The sequence below is a fragment of the Mercenaria mercenaria genome, chromosome 3 (assembly GCF_021730395.1).
Source record: "Mercenaria mercenaria strain notata chromosome 3, MADL_Memer_1, whole genome shotgun sequence".
Lineage (NCBI taxonomy): Eukaryota > Metazoa > Mollusca > Bivalvia > Venerida > Veneridae > Mercenaria > Mercenaria mercenaria.
The window spans coordinates 36,324,593-36,346,372 of NC_069363.1; the positions used below are offsets into that span (position 1 = coordinate 36,324,593).

At 34.4% G+C, this 21,780-nt stretch overlaps 1 protein-coding gene across 1 annotated transcript; it reads right to left on the minus strand.

Annotated features, from left to right (window-relative positions):
* Positions 1-4,249: 4,249 nt before the first annotated feature.
* On the minus strand, positions 4,250-20,779 carry LOC123525074 (protein EFR3 homolog A-like). The gene is made up of 9 exons (XM_053538199.1): positions 19,537-20,779; positions 18,915-19,043; positions 15,546-15,642; positions 14,787-14,838; positions 14,013-14,185; positions 12,795-12,870; positions 9,630-9,791; positions 6,467-6,595; positions 4,250-4,402 (listed from the first exon to the last, which is right to left on the minus strand). The coding sequence occupies exons 1-9, from the start codon at positions 19,637-19,639 to the stop codon at positions 4,283-4,285; spliced, it is 1,041 nt and encodes a 346-aa protein (XP_053394174.1). The 5' UTR covers positions 19,640-20,779; the 3' UTR covers positions 4,250-4,282.
* Positions 20,780-21,780: the final 1,001 nt, after the last annotated feature.

Sequence of the window (21,780 nt, forward strand, 5' to 3'; positions counted from 1 at the left end):
CGAAATGGTTTCCATGTTCAGACCCCTTGACCTTGAAATTTTTGAGTGACCCAAAATCAATAGGTCATCTCCCCTTTATGCCAATTCCTAAGAAGTTTCAACATTCTGGGGCAAGTGGGTTTTCAAGTTATTACCGGGAAAAGGTTTTTTTATGTTCCCGGCCCCTGGGGGACCCCTTGAAAAAACTTTAAAAAAATTTAATAAAAATAATTTGGGTTTCTTCTCTGTGAAATTTTCCTTTTAAGAAATTTTTTTTAACATTTTGGGGAAAATGGTTTTCTCAAAAAATAATTTGAAAAACAGGGAAAAATTTTTTCCAAAAAAAGGGCCCCTTAAAAACCCTTAACGGTTGAAAGTTTTTCCCCAAAAAACAAAAAAGGGGCCCCGTCTTACCATTTAAGTTTTCCCCGGGGGGAACCCCTTTTTTTTAATTTAAGGTTTTTTTTTCCCCAAATTTTCTTTTAGTATTTGGGGGCCGAAATTGAAAAATGGGGGGGAGTAAAAACGGCCAGGGGCAAAATAAAAAGTTTCCCCAAAAAAAAGGGTTTTGGGGAAAAAAAAGATAAATACAAAAATTCCCCCTTAAAACATAACCAAAAAAATTTGGTTTCTTCCCTTTTACCTTTGTTGAAAAAGTTGTGAAAAACAATTTTATAAATAAGCAAAAAATTTTAATTTTTACTGTCTTAAAAAAAACTTCTCCCTTAAAACTTTCTTCCCTTAAAAAAAGATGGAAAGTTTTGATTTTAAAAAGAAAATTTTTAATTAATTTTTTTGAATGAAATCAATTAAAATAAAACCATTTAACAAACTTTTGAAAAGTATTCCCTTTAAAAAATTAAAAAAAATAATGTAAGGGTTAACCAAACTGGATATTAAAAAAAATTAATTTTTTTAAAAATTAAAAAAAGGGGTTAGAAAAAAACGAAAAAACCCCTTAAAGGCATTTTTTTTTAAGTCCTTTAATTTATTTTAAAAACCCTGTTTAGGTTGCAAAAAAGGCACAGTCGGGGCCTAAATTTTAAACAAAATTTTCCCTTTTTTTCTTCAAAAAAAATATATCGAAACCAAAAAATTTTTTGAAAAACTTTTTACAAAAAAAAGATTTTTTCTTAAACCAATTTTTTTGGCAAAAAAAACCAACCCCCAAAAGGGCAAAAGTTTGGGAAAATGCCCCCTGCTCTTTTTTTTTAAAACCCTTTAAAAATTTTTTTAAATTAAAAAAACTTGGGTCTTTTTTTTTGCCCACCCGTTTTTTGAAATGAACAGGCCCGCACCAATTTTTTCCCCGTTGTTTTTTTGATTAACCCTTTTCCGGCCAAAATTCCAAAGCCAAAATTTAGTAAAAAAAAATGTTTAAAAAAAAACCCCTTTTTAAAGGGTTTAACTGATTGCTTTTTTAAATTTTAAATAATTGGGCAAAAAATTTTATTTGAAATTTTTAGCCCCCGGAAAGGTTTAAAACCTTTTTTTTTCATTTTTTTTAAAAAATTTGGGGCCCCCCCGGGGAAAAAACTGCCTTTTATTCAAGAAACAAAGGTATGTTTGAAAAAAATCATCCCCTTTAAAAGGGAAAAAAAATTTAAAAAATGGTTTTAAAAATTAAAATATGGTTTAATTAAAATTTTCAAAGGTTATTTTTATTTAATTTTATAAACATTTAACTAAAAATAAATTTAAACCCCCAATTAACTTTGGAAAATTTTTTAAAATAACTTAAATGCCCCCCCCTTTTTTTAAGGAAGTACAAACCCCCAAAATAAAAAGATTCTAAACCCTAAAAAACCTAAAGCAAATTTAAACCAAAATTTTTCAAACCAATCTGGGGGAAAAAAAACCAAAACCCTTTGGGGTAACAAATACAAATCTGATCCAAAACTTTTTTGGGAAAAACAAACCCCCAATTTTTTAAAAATTTCCCGAAAAAAATTTTTTTAAAAATTTTTGAGGGTAAGGGAAACGATCCAAAAAAAACTTTTCTGGAAAACGTTTTACAAAAATTAAGGGTTTAAAAGATCAAATTTAATCTCATAAAAACAGGCTAAAAAGATTTAATCCAAAAAAGGAAAATTCTTAAAAAATTTTTTTTTTTTTGTTTTTTAACAAGGGGCCCCTTGGAAAAACAATTAAAGGTTCGTAAGGCCCAACTTTCCAAAAAAATTTGGGGGGGAAAGCCCCAAAAAGTCCCCAAACCTGACAAAACCCGGGGAAAAAAAAAACCACCCTTCTGTAAAAAAACCACTTTTTTGGGCCTTTCCCAAAATGGGAGATTTTAAAAACCCCCCAAATTTTTAAACCTGCACCCAACCCTTTTCCGGCAAATAAAAAAGTATGAAATTAAAAACCCCAAAATTTTTGGTTTTGGAAGGGAATAACAATTTAAAAAACCAAATGGAACTTTCCAAAAATTTTTTAAAGGCAGGGCCCCCGGCTCCTTTAATTTAAAACTGGGAACCAAGAAAAACCCTTTTCTGGGCCCCCAAAACAACCCCAACAATATGAAAACAACTCACTTTTAAAGGCCCAAAACCCCCAAGGAAAGGTAAATTTAAAAATTCAAAACAAACCCTTAAAGGGCCCCTTGCACTGGTTTTTAACAAATTTTTAAAAAATTGGCCCAAAAACCCCCAAAAAGAATCCCGACCAAAAAGGGTTCCCAAAAAAAAAAACTAAAACCCCAACACTTTGAGTTTTTGATAAAAACACAAAAGGCCCCTGCCAAAAATTGAAAAATTTGGGTTTTTTTACCCCCAACTAAAATAAATAATTAAAAAAATCTGTATTCTCAAAACTTTAAAACTGATGTGTCCCGCAGATCAAAAAAAAGAAAAAATTTAAATAAGCATCCACCTTAAGGGGGCACTAAATTTAAAAAGGGAAAACAAACTACAATGCCCAAAAAATGTCAAAAAATGGTTTAAATAATGGGGGGGGGGGGGGATTATTTAAAAAATTATCCATTTAATAAAATAATATTTAAAGTCCTAAGGGAAAACCTTTGGGGGAAATGTACAAGATTTGCAAGTTAAAATTTTAAAAAGTGTACCGTAAACGTTAACCACATTGAATTTTAAATAAATTTTGACAAAAAGATGTTTTTAACATTTAAAGTATATTTTTTCCCAAGGGAAACCTAAATTTATTAAAAAAAAACCCCAAAAAATAATTTCCAAATTTTTGTGTGAAACAAAAACTCCGCTGTGTTGGGGTTTTTGAACAAACCTATTTTAAAAAACAGTTGAAATCAAACCCTAACCATGAGAAAACCAACATAGTTTCATTTCCCAAACCCGCATGGATCCCCAAACCCGCCTGCCATCCCTTCAGCCCGGGGCAGGATTTCCCTGCGTTTTCTAACAGGTTTCCCCTAAAATTTCCAAAAGGCTTTGAAAGCGAATAGCATGGATCTTGACCAGACTGCATGGACGCGCAGGCTGGTCTGGATCCATGCTGGCCGCAAATGCACTATGTTGGTTTTCTCATGCTGTGGCTCAATTATACCTTACCCCCAGCAATTTGCCAGTTCTCATCTACAGCTGGGTCAACTGAGGCAGTTGTGACGAAGTGACTTGCCCAAGGACACACCATAATAGGAGTGGCCAGGACATTCTTCATAACTTGGAACTTAGATCATTTAAAATTTCCTAAGCAGCACATAAATAAATTCCTTTTTCTAAATACTAGAATAATTGATATATAACAGTGTGACACAAATAACATATATGATACAAAACAAAATGTACAGTATAGCAATATAGGCAAACAGCAATGAATCAAAATCTTAGTCTTATTCATAGCCTACATTGAGGGGCTTTTAAAAAATCTAAAAGTGTAATCTGTTTTTTGTAAATTCAGACTAAAAGGATTGTGAGCCTGATTTTATTTCTGAACACAAAGTACTACCATCAACCTTTAGCCTGCTGGCAGCAAGTGATTCTGCCTTTGCGACCAGTGCAGACCAAGATCAGCCTGCACATCATGGTCTGCACTGTTCGCTGTTCAGTCAGTAAATTCTCAATGAACATCCTTGAATAGTAAGTGGTACTGCCCAAATTGAATGATGGACCAGTCTATTTTAGAAATTTAGCAGGGTAAAGGTTAATATGTTTGTGAAAAGATGAAATTGGTAAGAATTTAGGTGTAACTGTTCAAATTAAGAAATGGTTGTCAGAAAAGGCAAAAGTCAAAGAAGAGGGAAGCAGTTAGAGAATGTGATCACCAACAGTAATTAACAACAGTTTTATGCTTGTTATTCAACAGACAGGTATAAATACATATAATATTATACAAAGAATATATTTTGACTGAAAATAAGCAGAATATACCTTGCAGGCCGATTTTTCCTATTGAAAGCAAACTCTGGTAGAAGGTGCTGTGCCTCTTTTCTTCTCCATTCTAATACCTGGCAACAAATATACTTTATATTCTTCTCATGGTTTTACCTCTTTTGTTTATAATAACTGTTAAACAATACATAACTTAAGAAACTGGTGATAGACAAATCATGTATTTCAAAACAGGTCCTGAACAGGGCTTCGGAAATTTGCTGGTTTGTCGGTTTTGGACCGATTTGTCAGACCCATTCTTGAAGTGAAAAAAACGAAGAACATCGGTCCCGTAAAAATGGAGAAAAGTATAAATTTCAGTCTGATATCTCAATACACGACCACCTGTCAAGCAGGAAATTGTTGGTCACACCTTCAGATAATCAATAAACGTGTCAATCGGTCTGATTGTCACTTTGATAATTGGTCCGTAATTAGCATGTGACGCAATCAGTGCTCGCGCGGCACATCCTTTAATGTTTGCAGACAGCCGACTGCAATGTATTAAACATTTTTGACTGGTTTCCTATTGTTTCTGACTGGATCCAAATCATTTTGACGGGGATCCACTTCATTTATTTAGAATCCGACGGATGGCTTATTTCAAAAGGCTATGCTTGATCACAGGTAAAAAACAAATGGTCACTGCATTTAATCAACGAGCTATAATTGTACATTATAGGTCTTTGATTTAATGAGACATCACACGGAAAACCGATAAAAATAATTTCTATAATTACTTGATTAGTAAAGATTACATGATTCATTTTTGTGGGCTCCAGTTGAAACAAGTGCAGAAAATCGTCTTTGCAACCCGACCGTACAAAAAAGAAAAAGAAAAAAATGGACTGGCAAACACGAATGATAAAGAAAACCGGGGTGGCGCTGTTTATCAAATCGGTCTTTTAAAAAACGTTTCAAAATGAAATTTTGTTTACATCAGAAGAGAACATATAACTTTATAAAATGTAGTTGCTTACTGAAGTACAACGTAAGTGAAATGAAATATCCAACCCGCATGATCTTTTGGTACATGCGGGAAATTCGATCTCAGCATCCACATAACGGACACATTCGGTCCGCGGCAGAGTATTCTTAAAATACTGAGGCTGTTTAGCAGAGAATATATGTCGTGTTATTCACTTTGACGCATTGTATTTTATAGAATTCCGTCAAAGAATGAGGAAACATCACAAAGTATCTGCCATGTATACGGTACCGAAGTCACGTGCGTTGGCTTTTAGACTAGTTACGTGCCTCTGCAATCTTATCCTTGCAAGTATTTTCTCGGAAAAACATCGAAATTTAAACAAAGTAACGATCACTCATAACACTGAATAACTGTCTTCAATGTATGGTAACTCGCGGTGACCGGTAACTCATATTTAATGAATGACATGCTTATTTCTTTACTCTATCATGTTTTACAAAATGTGTAATATTGAGAATGCGGTGGGTGGGGTAGTGCAGATATCAGGATTTTCGTTTCGGACCGATTGAGTTATCAAAATTTCCGGAGCCCTGGTCCTGAATTCATCAACATTTTAAATATTCAAATTCAGACTGAGATTACTAGATATTAAATTTTCCATTACTTTATTTATAGTAAATTTATAGTGAAACTTAGTCGACTTTTTTCCGCAGTTGTCCCATATGTAAAAAAATCCCCGGTTGTAAAAAATCAACAATGGCAACTGAAAGCAGTAGTTCAGAGAATTTGGTATGATGATTTGGATGTAACATGGTTTTCGAAGCATAAATTATTTTTCTATATCTCCTCCTCCATTTATTGTTTCTATATAGGTTACTTTCGGCCAGACATCATGACACTGTTTACTTCTACAAATGTCTGCTCATGTGCTGAGGTTAGCTGTACTTTTTTTCTAATCGCTATCGGGGAAGACAGTCAGTGGTTCCATAGTTTTTCCCACCAGAATCTTTAAGAGTATGCTGTTTTAACAATTTTCACTGTTTCAAAATTGAAAACAGAATTATTTGACTACTTACCAGTAGAACAATGTTTTTTCTGTAATGAAATTTAATTGTTCTGCTGAAAGTCAATATCTTGCATATAGGAGAATATGAAAGGTATAAAGAAATTAAAGAAATGTTAAGTTTCTACAACAATAAAGAAACCATACCTCCAGTGAGTATTGTTGTAACTGCTGTAACTCACAGACCTGGGCGAGGAAGGACATAAACGCTGCAACCAGAGCATGTACTGCACACTTATGGGTCAGCGGCAGGCTTAAATTGTTTGTTGCAATATTCTGCAAGACAATAAACAAATCACTGCAAATCATATTTCATAGTTCTGAAATGAACATTTTATATTACTCGTAAGTCAACTGTTAAAAAACTTCAAAGGTAATAAAGCTGAGTTTTGTAAAATTTAAAGACCTCTCAATATGCAGCCTTGCCATTGGTCAGTTTCAAGACTGATATTACAATCAACCAATCAGAATGTTAAAAACTAGTCTCAAAACTCAAGCAGCTGATTGGGTGTTTTTTTGAGTAAATGTTCGAACTTGACCAATAGTAAGATTGCACTCTGAGATACACTAGTTCAAACTAACTTTTGTATGATACCGCCTTCTTCAATATATATGTTTGTCAACATATTGGTGTAACAATGGATAAATACATGTTGGTATAATATCCTTTATTTTACACTGACTTTCTAACAACCTATCCTACCCTTTGTTCTTCACTCAGCAGCAGTGCTTTGTGACTGCTATAGGAAAATTGTTACTATTACTCATGCGTATGCAAGAGACTGTGAAAACCAAATAGCAAATTCTGCTCCAAAAAACTTTAACATAGGTGCAGTGCAAACTCATTAAATGAATATAAGCTTTTGTTCCCCAAGAGAAAAGCACATGCTGTAATCATTTTGGTGACAATTACAAAAATAATCATGGTATTTTCAAAATTAAAAAAATATCCTTTAACCATCATACAAGTGGTGGTGTCATCATATTTTAAGAGAATTAAATAGAAAACTTGGTTACAGCAGCGGAGAATCAAATTTTTTTGACAGAACTTGAACAAGAATGCATACATTTCTTTAAAAATGTTATCCTCTATTCTACAAGTAACTAAGTAACTAAATATCCCTTTCAATGCTACAATCGTACATGGAAAGTGCACTTTTGATTGGCTATAGGTGTCTGTGTTTTGTGTTTATCTGCTCTCACTACAGCTAAAACCAAATGAGAGAACGTTCAGATAAAGGTGCACATTTTCTTGATTACAAACCCATAAGCATCATAATTCAAGGTAGGAAAAGGTGTGTGCATGTATGACTTAAGCGAGATATTTCAGTGTTGCTGGTTAACAGGAGTTGCTGTAATGCTGTTTACCATTTCTTTCAACATTTCACCAGCATTCTGAAACTCTTCCTCTTTCCCAACAATAAAATCCTAGATAATGTGTAGCATATATATATATCACACAACATCTAAATAGCAAAGTTAACCTTAACTTTGCAAGGCCTTTGTCCTAAACGGTTATTGTTTTTAGTTTAAAAATACTGATATTATAAGACTTATAAACTGACAACGGAGTTTAAGCTATCACTGTAATAATTTGATTAATACCCCCAAATACCATTTTGTCAGGGGGAAAATAAACCTTTCGTCAAAGACATATTCCTGCAATGCCAAGACAGACCCCTAATTTTAATCAGTACAGTTCTTTTTTCGTACTTTATCCACGCTAGAAAAAATACACCACACACATCAACACTTCTTGATTATCATACACTGACAAGATATGAAAACACAACAGGCATAAGCCTAAATATTTTTTTTATTACAAATAGCATAACCTAATTTTAACATAATCTAGATTCTACTTACCCAGTGTGTTCACAATAATAAGTGAAACAGACCGTAAAAAAAAACAATATTTTATACCCCATCATTTTCAGGAACACCCCATGCACATTAACCATGTTAATTGTAATAAGATTTTAGGATTTTTGGAAAGTGGAATTAATCAATATATCCAGCTGCAATTTTGTGGTTGCTTCAGCCATACAATTTCTACTTTGTGTCGGAAAACACAAAGCTACATGAATCAAATTATCATGCCCTTTGACCTTCCAATATTTAAGTAAATTATCCGACTTACATTCGTGCAAGATAATGCTCCGCCCAATTAAGCCACAGTGACAATGACCTTACTGATCAACAACAACATTTCTATGTTGCCATAAATGGTTGTTATCACCTGACTGTAACCCTACAGAGCATCTCTAGGATGTATTATGATATCCTAACCATTCAACTAACATGCCGGAGTGAACAGATGTACTGATTCCACTGAAACAAACTCTTGTGTATAAATTATGCTAAAGTACACATTTTGTCTAAGCGAAAGGGGAAATAACTCTGCAATTCTTTGATCAACCCTTAAATATATATGTAACACTTCATGAGTTTAGTCAAACAGCTATAAAAATAAATAGATCAGCAACTTGAAAGGCATATAGAGCAAATCTCGCCAACATCCCGTGATAACGGAATGAGATCTCGTTTACCGGAAGTGGCGCTTTCTCCACGCGCCATTTTGTATACGAAAACAATTATTAATTGGTAAAATAATTATCACCGTACGACCACACTTCTTTTGATGGCAAGAAACGTGTACTTTGTGTCTTAAGACTATTTCAGATTAAACTAATGTTGTTTTAGAAGCTAACATGTATTTTAGATGTAGTTTTAAAGGTACTAATTGTAACTCCATGCTCGCCGATGTTTGTTTTTACTAAGATAACGCCGATTCACACTCTGACACGAGATCACGCGAGATTACAGCCAATTGCCATTCTGTGTATTTTATACTTCTTTGGTTTAGTAGTTTGACTCATAAAGTATTTTCAATGGATGACCGCCCAATTGATTGTCAGATGACTCTAATTTAACTCCTAAATTTAGTTTTCAAAAGTACAAATATTTCCTTTGATATATCTTTTCAGCTTATTTTTGACATCGACTGAAGACCAGAAAATTCCAAATTTGTTTGTTCTTAACAGTTTTTTTTGAAGACTATCTGATAATGAAGTACCTGTAATTGTACTGAGTATCTAAATTAGTAAATAAAATTTTCTTGGACTCCTCTTATACTGAAGCCCCTGTAATTTTAATGAGTGTCTACCTTAGTTAAGTTTTTAGACTCCCTCTAATAATGAAGCACCTGTAATTTTAATGAGTTTAACTTAGTTAATTGTTTTTTCAGACTCCCTCTAACAATGAAGAATGTAAAGTTATGACTAATTTTAGAACAATGATCACAATATACCTGCATATCCAGTGCCAGCCTGATGAGTTCTATCACGGTCTCCTTTGCTGTCATCTCGACACAGATGAGAGTTATTGTACAATACAGTGCCTCAAAGTTGTCTACCTTGTTACTCTCCAGCTTAATATTCTCCAGTAAATACCAGTAAAACTGCATACCATACTGTGAAACAAAATACAGAGTAAAACTCAATACCCTACTGCTAAACGAAATATATAGTAAAACAAAATACCAATCTGTGAAACAAAATACAAAGTGATACTGCACCCCATACTGTCAAACAATACAGGTCACACACCAGTAAATATTATTCCCTATATATTCTATATATAGGTCAAAGACCACCAATTGTTTTCCCATAGACTTACATTGTAACATTATGGCGTGTACGGACTTCCATACATCGAAACATGTATATCTAATTACAAGTTTTTCAAGAACTATCTTAGTTCTACCAAAATATCGGACGAAAAACATATGAATAGTGATACTTTATTTAAGTAATTTTCGTGTGAATGAGATGACCCCCTATTTACATCACTGACATGGCGGGAGAAATTCGTTTGATAAAACTTTTTTTCAATACACATAAAATGTAGCAGATTTTGTCAAAATGTATAAGATACTGTAAATGCAGTGAAAAAATATCAATTTTGAAAAAATAATCACTTCCTGAGTTTGTTTACATGACTGACCAATCAGAACGCGCAGACGTTACCTTATTCCCAGGTATACACTTACCTCATTCCCAGTAAGTTCTCTGTACTTTTTTGAATTGGTGGTCTCTGACCTATAGATGAATCTTTCGTATCACATTTTCCAATTTTACAGTGATATTGTGAAACATGATCCAATACCAAATGTCTTACAAAGTTTCATCAAGAAATGTTCAGTTTTAAGAAAGATATGGACAGTTTACTGGGGACACCCCCTGTCGATTTATATGCCCAGACTCAGTCCCTGTTCTCGTCAGATTGCAATTTTTCGTGAAAATTTCAGTTATCTGCATTTGATTTGACTTAGAAGCTGAAATACGATTCATTCCGTAAAAAACAGAAATAAGGTCTAATAGTTTTGATCATTCTCTAACATTACAGAGATAAAAATGATCCTTTCTAGCCCAAAAGCTCAGATAAAAATGGGCACACCTGTTAAAAAAAGAGGCCACAATTTTTAAAAAAATCAAATTTCACGGTTATTTTTGCACGTAAACGTCATTCTACATCATTTACAACAGATTTGTGGCCATTTACATTACCTGTGATGGCTTCCAACGAAAGTCATGTTTTAGCTCTATTATAGGTCAAAGACCACCAATTGTTTTTCCACAGACTTACATTGTAACATTATGGCATGTACGGCCTTCCATACATGGAAACATGTTTATCTAATTACAAGTTTTTCAAGAACTTTCTTAGTTCTACCAAAATATCGGACGAAAAACATATGAATAGTGATACTTTATTTAAGTAATTTTCGTGTGAATGAGATGACCCCCTATTTACATCACTGACATGGCGGGAGAAATTCGTTTGATAAAACTTTTTTTCAATACACATAAAATGTAGCAGATTTTGTCAAAATGTATAATAAGATACTGTAAATCCAGTGAAAAAATATCAATTTTGAAAAGATAATCACTTCCTGAGTTTGTTTACATGACTGACCAATCAGAACGTGCAGACGTTACCTTATTCCCAGGTATACACTTACCTCATTCCCAGTAAGTTTCCTGTACTTTTTTGAATTGGTGGTCTCTGACCTAAAACCGACATTTTTTAAAGAGCTACTAAATATAGCTAGACCCGTTTCAGAGAACAAATCCTTACCTCATTTTAAAGAGTTATGATACAACTGATATAAAATGAAGAGGAAAGTAGGGGTCATGTATCTTCTAAGAGAGATTTCTTTTGTCACATTTGCTTACTGTAAAATCACATCAAAATCACACTGCTGTGACATGAAAGTACTACTCATACTAAAATTGAGTTTCACTTCACCAAATACAACCTCCTCTCCCATTTTTTCTACCAAAATGTCAAAAATACATCCACAATGAAATTTAAACAGAAACAAACTTTAATTTAGACATCTGTGGCCATGCCAAGTGAAAAATTAGTGTTCAAAAACCTGTCCGCCATTACATGACTAGACCAGATGGCTCCCACGCTGGTTCCTTTACTACAGTTAGGCTTTATATCATATAGAGAAAAACTCTATACCATACTGTCAAACAATACAGAGCCATACTTTATACTGTAGTATCAGATATCATATCGGCATGAAGGTAGTAATTGGCCAGATATGCCTCTGTGGTCCACTCCAATGTAGTCCATATCAATATACAGTGCAATTTTCCCGCCTAGTAAAGGCCATTTTCATGCCAGATATAAGCTTTATCAATGCTTGATTGCAAAGAGGAATGTCTGCGGATGATTTTATGCTAAGTTATATGCTTTAAAAGTTGAGTCAAAGCTGTTTTGTAAATTGAAAGTGAAAGCAGGTATTTCCTGACGTCTACCTACGCAATATTAGTGTTTTCATCATGTGTCTCAGTCACATGATCATGGTTTCACTGCATTATGGTCAACCCCATATTTTCTGGTATTTTTTGATTGCCTAAAGACAGACCTTCAAGACAAGGGTAGTCTCGCAGGAAGTGAAATGCTAGAAATGCTGATAAAAATATTAATTGTTATTTTTACATAGAAAATAGTACCAGAGGCATTTAACTCCTTCTAACCTATAGAGTAAAACTCTATACCATACTGTCAAACAATACAGAGCCATACTTTATATCGTAGTATCAGATATCATACAGAGTAAAACTCTATACCATATTGTCAAAATGACTACAATTGAATTATTAAAACTATGCTGTTAGCCTACAGAACAAAACTGCAGACCATACTGGCAAATAACATTAACAGCTCAGTACATATAGTACTGTCAAATAGAATATATAAACTCAATCCATACCATAAAACAGAAAGCATGTAAAAACCAAAAACAGACTGTACAGAGCATAATCAAAGAGAATACAGAGTAACTGAAAACCATATCACACTTGAATGGTCTATCACTGGAATCACCAGTTCTATCAAAGACAATTTTGGGTGTTTTATACTAGCACACATTTCAAGTTATTTCAACATGGAAACATACCTTCTTCATAAATAATGTATCAGATCCTTTACATTTCTCAAGTTTAAAACCAGCCTTTGAGATGTCTTTAAACACTCTGAAACAAAGGTTGTTACAAACATTTTAAAAGCTTTTAGATATTTATCTAAGAAAAATAGCAGCAAACTATGTTATTTTCAAATTTTATTCCTGCTTATTCCTGTAGGGAAATTATGCCACTCCTTTGAACTCTAATCTAACTATACATTCAGATCAATTTTTTTCTCTCTACAATTTAGAATTTGATTAAACTCTGATTTTTGAGAACTTCAGAACATAGGGTACTCTAGTTAGAAAATTTGGCAAATAAAAAAGATAAGTTAAAGTTCTTGATTTTCTGCTAGACTCATTTAAAACATTTGGACCTCTCACAAGTTTTCATAATTGGAGTAAACTGGAAAATCACACATTTGATAACATTTTCGCGAAATAGAAATTTTTCTAAAATGTAGATTTTAATGAAATTTCTCACAGTCATTAATAAAAATATGTCCAACAATACTGTAAAATAAAATGTATAAGGTCCTTGTGCTTCTTTTTGAGATATTTGCCCACGATTAAAAAGATCTACACATTTCAAGCTAATTTTAAGATATTATTCAGAATTATTTAACATGTCAGATGTTTTAATATCATATTTTAACTTTAGAAAGAAAGTTATGTTGCTACTCTAATAGCTTTTTCTCATGGGTTGCCATTAATTCACAAAATGGTTTTCATTTTCGTACACCAAATCCAGCCTTTATTCTACATTATCTGAATAAACAATATTACGCCATTACTTTCAATTTTTCAAACATACAGAACCACCTTACCTCATTACTTACCGTCTAATCTAAGACCAAAATTCTTTGTAATCAGTATACTGTTTTTATCTTTTTATATCTCAAATTAAGATATTAACAAGTGATTTTTAAAAAGACAAGCTATATGCTATTATTTGAGCCGTGCCATGAGAAAACCAACATAGTGGGTGTGCGACCAGCATGGATCCAGACCAGCCTGCGCATCCGCGCAGTCTGGTCAGGATCCATGCTGTTCGCTAACAGTTTCTCCAATTCCAATAGGCTTTAAAAGCGAACAGCATGGAGCCTGACCAGACTGCGCGGATGCGCAGGCTGGTCTGGATCCATGCTGGTCGCAAACCCACTATGTTGGTTTTCTCATGGCACGGCTCATTTTAGCATAAATAATACTTACTGAACATGCTTCAACTTCTCAGCATTGTCATGTCTGTCAATCAATGTATGTAAAATTTCCTGTACAATAATTCTCATGGCTGGATCATCAAACAGTGACATACGTAACAAAGGAAATAAGAACTCCTGTGGAAATGCATTGGCTATGTTCACCGTCTTGTATTTTGTAGCTACCTGTAAAATATTACTGCTGTTATAATATAACTATGGTAATCTTGTTTTTCAGGGTTTAAGAGTCACTGACTTTGATTTAGGTTATGTGGTGACTTTCAAGTTTAAATGGTGGAGGAAGATCTCTGGTGCCCTGTTGTTTCAAGTATAGACTGGCACATTGATAGAACCAGTGTCTTCAATAAGTCAGACTGAGACTTTCTTTTCATATTCCTTGCAGGGTTTCTACCCATCAGTGGTCAGAGGAAAATAATTTGTATTTTCGGAGTCAGCTCCTTAACCATAGTGTCCTCTAATAATCTTACTAGACATACATCATAATAATAAGTTTAACTTTTTAAATGAGCTAAAGTTAACTTCCATAAATAACCTGTCAAGAGTAAATGCCTCCAGACAAAGATACATTATTTCGTTTCCACTTGGCAAGCTACTTACTGAATAACCCTCTCCTGTACAAGCAATAAATATCGGTTTTCCCAATGTTCTTGCTTCATTGAGATTGCACTGTACTTTATATGCAGACAGAATATTCAGTGAGCAACTAATTAATAATAAAATTCATCTTTCCATTTTCAGACATTTTTCTATTCAGTCAGCTACTAACCTTTAACAATGTCTTGAGAAGCATGGTCTGTAGTTGAACATCCATTTGTATACTGTAATAAAAATAGAAATTCATGAAGATTATTTCCCCACAAATATGAATGATTTCACAATCTTAGACAGAAAAATACGGGAACTAAAACACTAACCCAGGTTTTGTAGTCTGCCACATTATTTTGTTTTGTTTTTGTTGGGTTTAACTTCGCACCGACGCAGGTGTAGGTCATATGGCGACTTTCCAGCTTTTATGGTGGAGGAAGACCCCAGGTGCCCCTCATTATTTCATCACAAACTGGCACCTGGGTAGAACCACCAACGTTTCGTAAGCCAGCTGGATGGCTTCCTCACACGAAGAATTCAACACCCCAAGTGAGGCTCTAACATGCATAGGTGAGGTGCATGTGATTCTAAGTCACCTGGCAACGGAGGCACACGTCTGCCACATTATCACTGGACCACTCTTTCATACAATCTTTGAGTTATTCAAGCCTTATAAATGACACCTATAAACATTCCTTATATGGGCCTGGTTACAGAATTTAAATTTTAAAACATATGAATTCATCAGACAAAACTATCCACTATCTCCCAGATAGTAGTCAAAACTATCTAGGCCCTCCACACAAAGATACATTATCATTGTCAAGCTGTAGTTTTTATTATTGACTAGACAACAGATAGTGTGAAATATCTGACCATTTCTAACATATGACAATTTTAATGGAAGAAAATGAATCACAGTAAAGAAACATGTACTCACCCTACAGTCTCCTCCTGTTCGAACTGTGGGAACTTTGCCATCACAAACATCATAATCTCTATCTTCTGGTAGTCAGGCAGGTTGTTAGCAAATTCACCTGAAAGAATTGATAAATAGTTTAAACAAATAGCACACAATTTATGCAATACTTCAGAAACTGTCATAGTACATACTAGAATGAGCAAAGTTTATCTTAAATAAACTGTTTTCCAATGGACTGAGCCTTAATTTCTACAAAAAACTAGAAATGTATCACAGACACTGATGACCCCACAACACAAGAGAGATCACAAGCATGGTACTGCTCACAAACTAAAAGAAGGACCCTTGGCCCTATTTATTTACAAAAAAAAAATATATTGTACGAAAACCAGAAAATTTAGTAATCTGTGTATGTAGTGAAAATTGGCTCAGTTCAACCAAGGACTGTGACCATGACCTTTGAGCTAGTGAAATGGTTGTTGCACATGACACATTGTCTATCCATGCTTATCATTTGTGTCATATTATTTTGAAATTGGACCATGCACGTCAAAGTTATGGCCCAGACATGAAGACCACTTATGTAGTGAAAATTGGCTAAGTTGAACCAAGGACTGTGACCTTGACCTTTGAGCTAGTGAAATGGTTTTGCGCAGGACAAATTGTCTATCCATGCTTATCATTTGTGTCAAATTATTCTGAAATCAAACCATACATGTTAAAATTATGGCCCGGACACGAAGACCACTTATGTAGTGAAAATTGGCTAAGTTGAACCAAGGACTGTGACCTTGACCTTTGAGCTAGTGAAATGGTTTTGCACACGACACATCGTCTATCCATGCTTATCATTTGTGTCAAATTATTTTGAAATCAAACCATGCATGTCAAAGTTATGTCCCGGACACGAACACCACCATTTCCCAAACACACACACAAACAAACACACACATGGACAGGGGTAACACTATATGACCCCCCCCCCACCCCTCCCATTTTATGGCGGGGGCATAAAAACCATCCTTCCTCCTCCACCCCTTAAGGTGTATTAATCCAAACTTAATTCTAAACTTTGTTAAGTTACAAAGTTACCATATTTTTCCATAATTGAAAAATATGCACTTTTTCTTTCATTGAATAATACTGTGTTCCTAAAGTTGTGCAATATTTCTTCAAGGATTCAAACAGATTATGACAACTTAAAGAAGCCATGTTCTTTACAGAACTATCTCAAGCCTTTCAGAAAATGTTATCTGAGAAAACTGGATTTGTCTTAATAATTACTCAATGATTAGAATTTGACACACGTTCCAAGCATTCACTTTTTATTGGAAATGAAGCCTATCTGGGAATACCAAACAACTGCAATAACTGAACAAAATTTGCAGTCTGAACACTGGTTTTCTTAATTGCACACTGTTACTTTACCGATTCTCGAAGTAAATAAGTTTGTTGCTCATTTTTAATAACATATTGCATACAAGAGGGCCATGATGGCCCTATATCGCTCACCTGTTATCATTGCACTTGAGGACAAGAAGGTCCTCAGAAAAAATATCTAAGTCCAAAGGACAGGAACAACAAAGGAAAGAAATTTAACCACAAAGAAAAAAAAATTCTTACAAGGTACAGATATGTCAAAATACACCTAAACATTGGAGGTACCATCCATGTTGTACCACAGAAAAGTGGCCTCGGTTTTTCCCTACGGCCAATAATAAAAAAGTTACTAAATAAGCTATTTATAGTAATGTAAAAGGAAGTAATTAAAAAGAAAATTATTGTAAGTGAACAAAAGAAGGATCTGCCAAATAAATCTGTTGACATAGATGAAATTTCTGATCAGTATCTTCATTAGTTACAGAGATATACCCATTTTAATTTGAAATAAAGGAGGTAATTTGACATAAAATCAGTCTATAGTTATCTACCCTGATTAGCTCAGTCCAACTAATGACAATAATGAAATTTCAAATAAGTCCTATAAGTACTTACTGATATAAATCCATTTTGACAACAATCAGGGAAGGTAATCAGATATAAAATAACTTTGGAGCCTATGACTGGACCTGATTTGTCATGGAATCCAAGATTTATTGTTGTTGAAGATATTTTGGAAGTTTGTATCAAATCAAACCATAAATGAAGTCTCTATATGGCTGCAAAAGCCAAAATAGCCAATTTTGGACCTTTAAGGGGCCATAACTCTGGAACCCATGATGGAATCTGGCCAGTTCAATAAAGGAACCAAGATCTTGTGGTGATACAAGTTGTGTGTCAGTTTGGTTAAAATCAAATCATAAATGAAGTTGCTATTGTGCAGACAAGGTCAAAATAGCTAATTTTGGCCCTTTCAGGGGCCATAACTCTGGAACCCATTATGGGATCTGACCGGTTCAACAAAGGAACTGAGATCTTATGGCAACATAAGTTTTGTGAAAGTTTGATTAAATTCAAATCATAAATGAAGCTGCTATTGTGCAGACAAGGTCAAAATAGCTAATTCTGGCCCTTTCAGGGGCCAAAACTCTAGAACCCATATGGAATCTAGCCAGTTCAAGAAGGAACCAGATCTTATAGTGATACAAGATGTGTGCAAGTTTGGTTAAATAAAATCATAAATGAAGCTGCTATTGTACAGACAAGGTCAAAATAGCTAATTCTGGCCTTTAAGGGGCCATAACTCTGGAACCCATAATGGAATCTAGCCAGTTCAAGAAAGGAACCAAGAACTTATAGTGATACAAGATGTGTGCAAGTTTGGTTAAAATAAAATCATAAATGAAGCTACTATTGTGCAGACAAGGTCAAAATAGCTAATTCTGGCCCTTTCAGGGGCCATAACTCTGGAACCCATAACGGAAATCTGGCCAGTTCAAGAAGGAACTAAGATCTTATGGTCATACAAGTTGTGTGTCAGTTTGGTAAAAATCAAACCATAATTAAAGCTGCTATTGTGCAGACAAGGTCAAAACAGCTGATTTTGGCTCTTTCAGGGGCCATAACTCTGGAACCCATAATGGGATCTGGCCAGTTCAAGAAAGGAACCGAGATCTTATGGTGATACAAGTTGTGTGCAAGTTTGGTTAAAATAAAATCATAAATGAAACCACTATCGTGCAGACAAGAAATTGTTGACGGACGCACGGACGCACGAGACGCACGGACACACGACGGACGACGGACGAAGGGTGATCACAAAAGCTCACCTTGTCACTATGTGACAGGTGAGCTAAAAATGTTGGAGAGTTTCATCAAAATTACTTTTAATAGATGGAATACATGCTTATTTCTATGTTCAAAAGTGTGTTTTTCATCTTGTCAATTTGTTTCAATACTGGTGAGGTCGGTCAAGGGTATGGATTCAAATTTCATGATATAACATACCTATGGTGTTGATAATTGCCTCCTCAAACTTTTTCTCCTGTATCCTAGTGGCTTCATCAGAACTTTTCTTATCCAGGGATATCCGGAGGTGTCTCACCAAGGTATTGAACACATCAAGTACAGATGGCCCTGAGACAGCAAAACAATAACAACAATTAACCATAAGACTATTATTCTACTTTCACAAGGTACTGACAACTCTACAGAGTAGGAGGATAAGTGGACTTAGACTAACTACCTTCAAAGAACATATGCCTCACTAGGAATTCAAACCCATGACCTCATGATGGGATTTCTTGCTCTCTACAGGTCATGACCTTACCCAAAACAATAAAACACGGGGATACCTTAGGAAGTTAATATTTATAGATGGTCATCTTTGGTTAGTTGGCTGAAGGCTTTACAGCTAAAATCTAAAAATTCAAGCAGTGAAAGATACTTTATTTATTGTAATAATATATTTATTTCTAAGTACATTGTAATAATGGAGATCAATGGGCAACAATCAAATAATAGACATCAATTCACATCGCAATATCTAGAGATAACGAATATCATAGATTTGTCTATTGTCTAGGGAAATTCACTTCAGACAGTAAAACAAGTGAAAACAAGAACCTACCTACAGATGCTCCTGCAGCTATAAGAACAGACTGGAACAGAACATCAACAATGGCAGCTTTTATATCTGGAGAGTCACGTTCATGTAGGTCGAGATGAGTCATCAATGCTTGGATCACAACATAGGCATATTGTTGCTGTAATGTATTAAACACTTCTATATTACCTGAAATGAACTATATCAAATTCAACTGAGCATTACCTACATTAATTCAATCTGCCGAGATACATGTTGATATGTGACAAAACATCAACATACAATAATACTTAGATACTGATTAAATGTAATTCTAATACTGTAAAACTATTTTATCACATCAAAATTATTACATTACAAATTCACCCAGTTACTTTACTTTTTAAATTTTAATAAATATCATACATCAATAGTTACTGAAAAGTAACAATGACAGACATACTGTTCATCACAAAATTTGCCATTCAACCAAGAAAGTTTCAACTAGGCAAAGTATGAAATAGTAAAGTCAGGCAGGATTCAATATCAGGTGCCTGTCAGTTTTAAAGCTCTTACATCAAACATGATCGAGAGCATTCTGACATGTACAGAAAATCAAAAATACAAGAACAGGAAGAGAAACAAACCTCAAGACCATATATATACGGTACCAATGTTTGTGCTAACCAGTTTAAAATATGATATTTGTAATTTGAGTGATAGCTTGCTGAAAAGACTGGTCAGCAGTCTTGGTACTATGTATTCTGACAAAACTGATTGTTTTATATGTCTGTTCAGTATCACACCATTTTTTCAACAGAATTTAAGTTCCATATAGTAGTCTGAGAGGTATCCTAACCTGTGTTTCCAGATTAACATGTTCTCCATAAGTGACTGACAATTTTCTCATATCAATTCAAGACTCTTAGACAAACTTTTTAAAGTAAATAACCACAGAGATCCAATGTCTATCCCAGGATTCATTCTTTCTACCCCTGAATGGATTATACACAAGATTATACACCCTACTGAAATAAATTGATGGGATTAAAATCTGATGACCCAAAAATCAACAGAACTGTCACCATGCTCTGGAATACTTGTAGTCAATTCACATGCTTCATCTTTTCTTTTTTATATTCAATCATTTTGTTTTACAACAGTAAATATTAGTGAAATATACAAAGATCAATAGAAGACACATAAGACATCTGCAGTCTTGAAATTTGAAATAAGGATCTAAACATGCAAACCATTTCTTACAAGTCCAAGAAAATATATTATATGCAAAACTTCAAGCATTTCATTCGCCTAAGGCAAGACTTTGAAATATATTAAATTTTAAAATGGCTGAAAAGCCAATAGCAACTGGACAGAAATCTCTCTCTCTCTCTGCATATATATATTTATTTTGTTGGGTTTAATGTCGCACCAACATAATTATAGGTAATATGGCAACTTTCCAGCTTTGATGGTGGGGGAAGATGCAAGGTGCCCCTCCGTGCAATATTTCATCATGAACGGGCTCCATGGTAGAACCACCGGCGTTCCGTAAGTCAGTTCCAAATTTTGCTTTAAACTTCATATACATGCAAATTTTTTCATAAAGTACACAAGGTAAGAATTCTACAACATAATGCCTTACTCAATAATTGAGCCGTGCCATGGGAAAACCAACATAGTGGGTTTGCGACCAGCATGGATCCAGACCAGCCTGCGCATCCGCGTAGTCTGGTCAGGCTCCATGCTGTTCGCTTTTAAAGCCTATTGAGATTGGAGAAACTGTTAGCGAACAGCATGGAGCCTGACCAGACTGCGCGGATGCGCAGGCTGGTCTGGATCCATGCTGGTCGCAAACCCACTATGTTCGTTTTCCCATGGCACGGCTCAATTATTATGTGTATACAGAATGGAACGTGAAGAGGGAAAGCAAGTACTGGTAATGTATAAAGTGATATAGACTCAAATATGCATGTATACCGGTTCTCAGGTTTATCATACTTTTAGACAACCAAGCTGGACTAGTTGGGGGACTGCAGCATTTTAATAGTAACATATTCAAATTGATACAAATTTGCACCTTCTGGATTTTGAGTCATTTTTCAACAGTATTAACAGTTATGTAATGGCAGGCAGTTAACCTTACCAGTGTTTCTGGTATGTATTTCATACATAACTTTTAAAAATTTGTACAGAATATCGATTTAAGGGCTCATAGTATTTCATACGTAATTTTAACAGATTTTAACAGAATATTGCTTTCAGAGCTCACTGTTTTTTATTCATAAC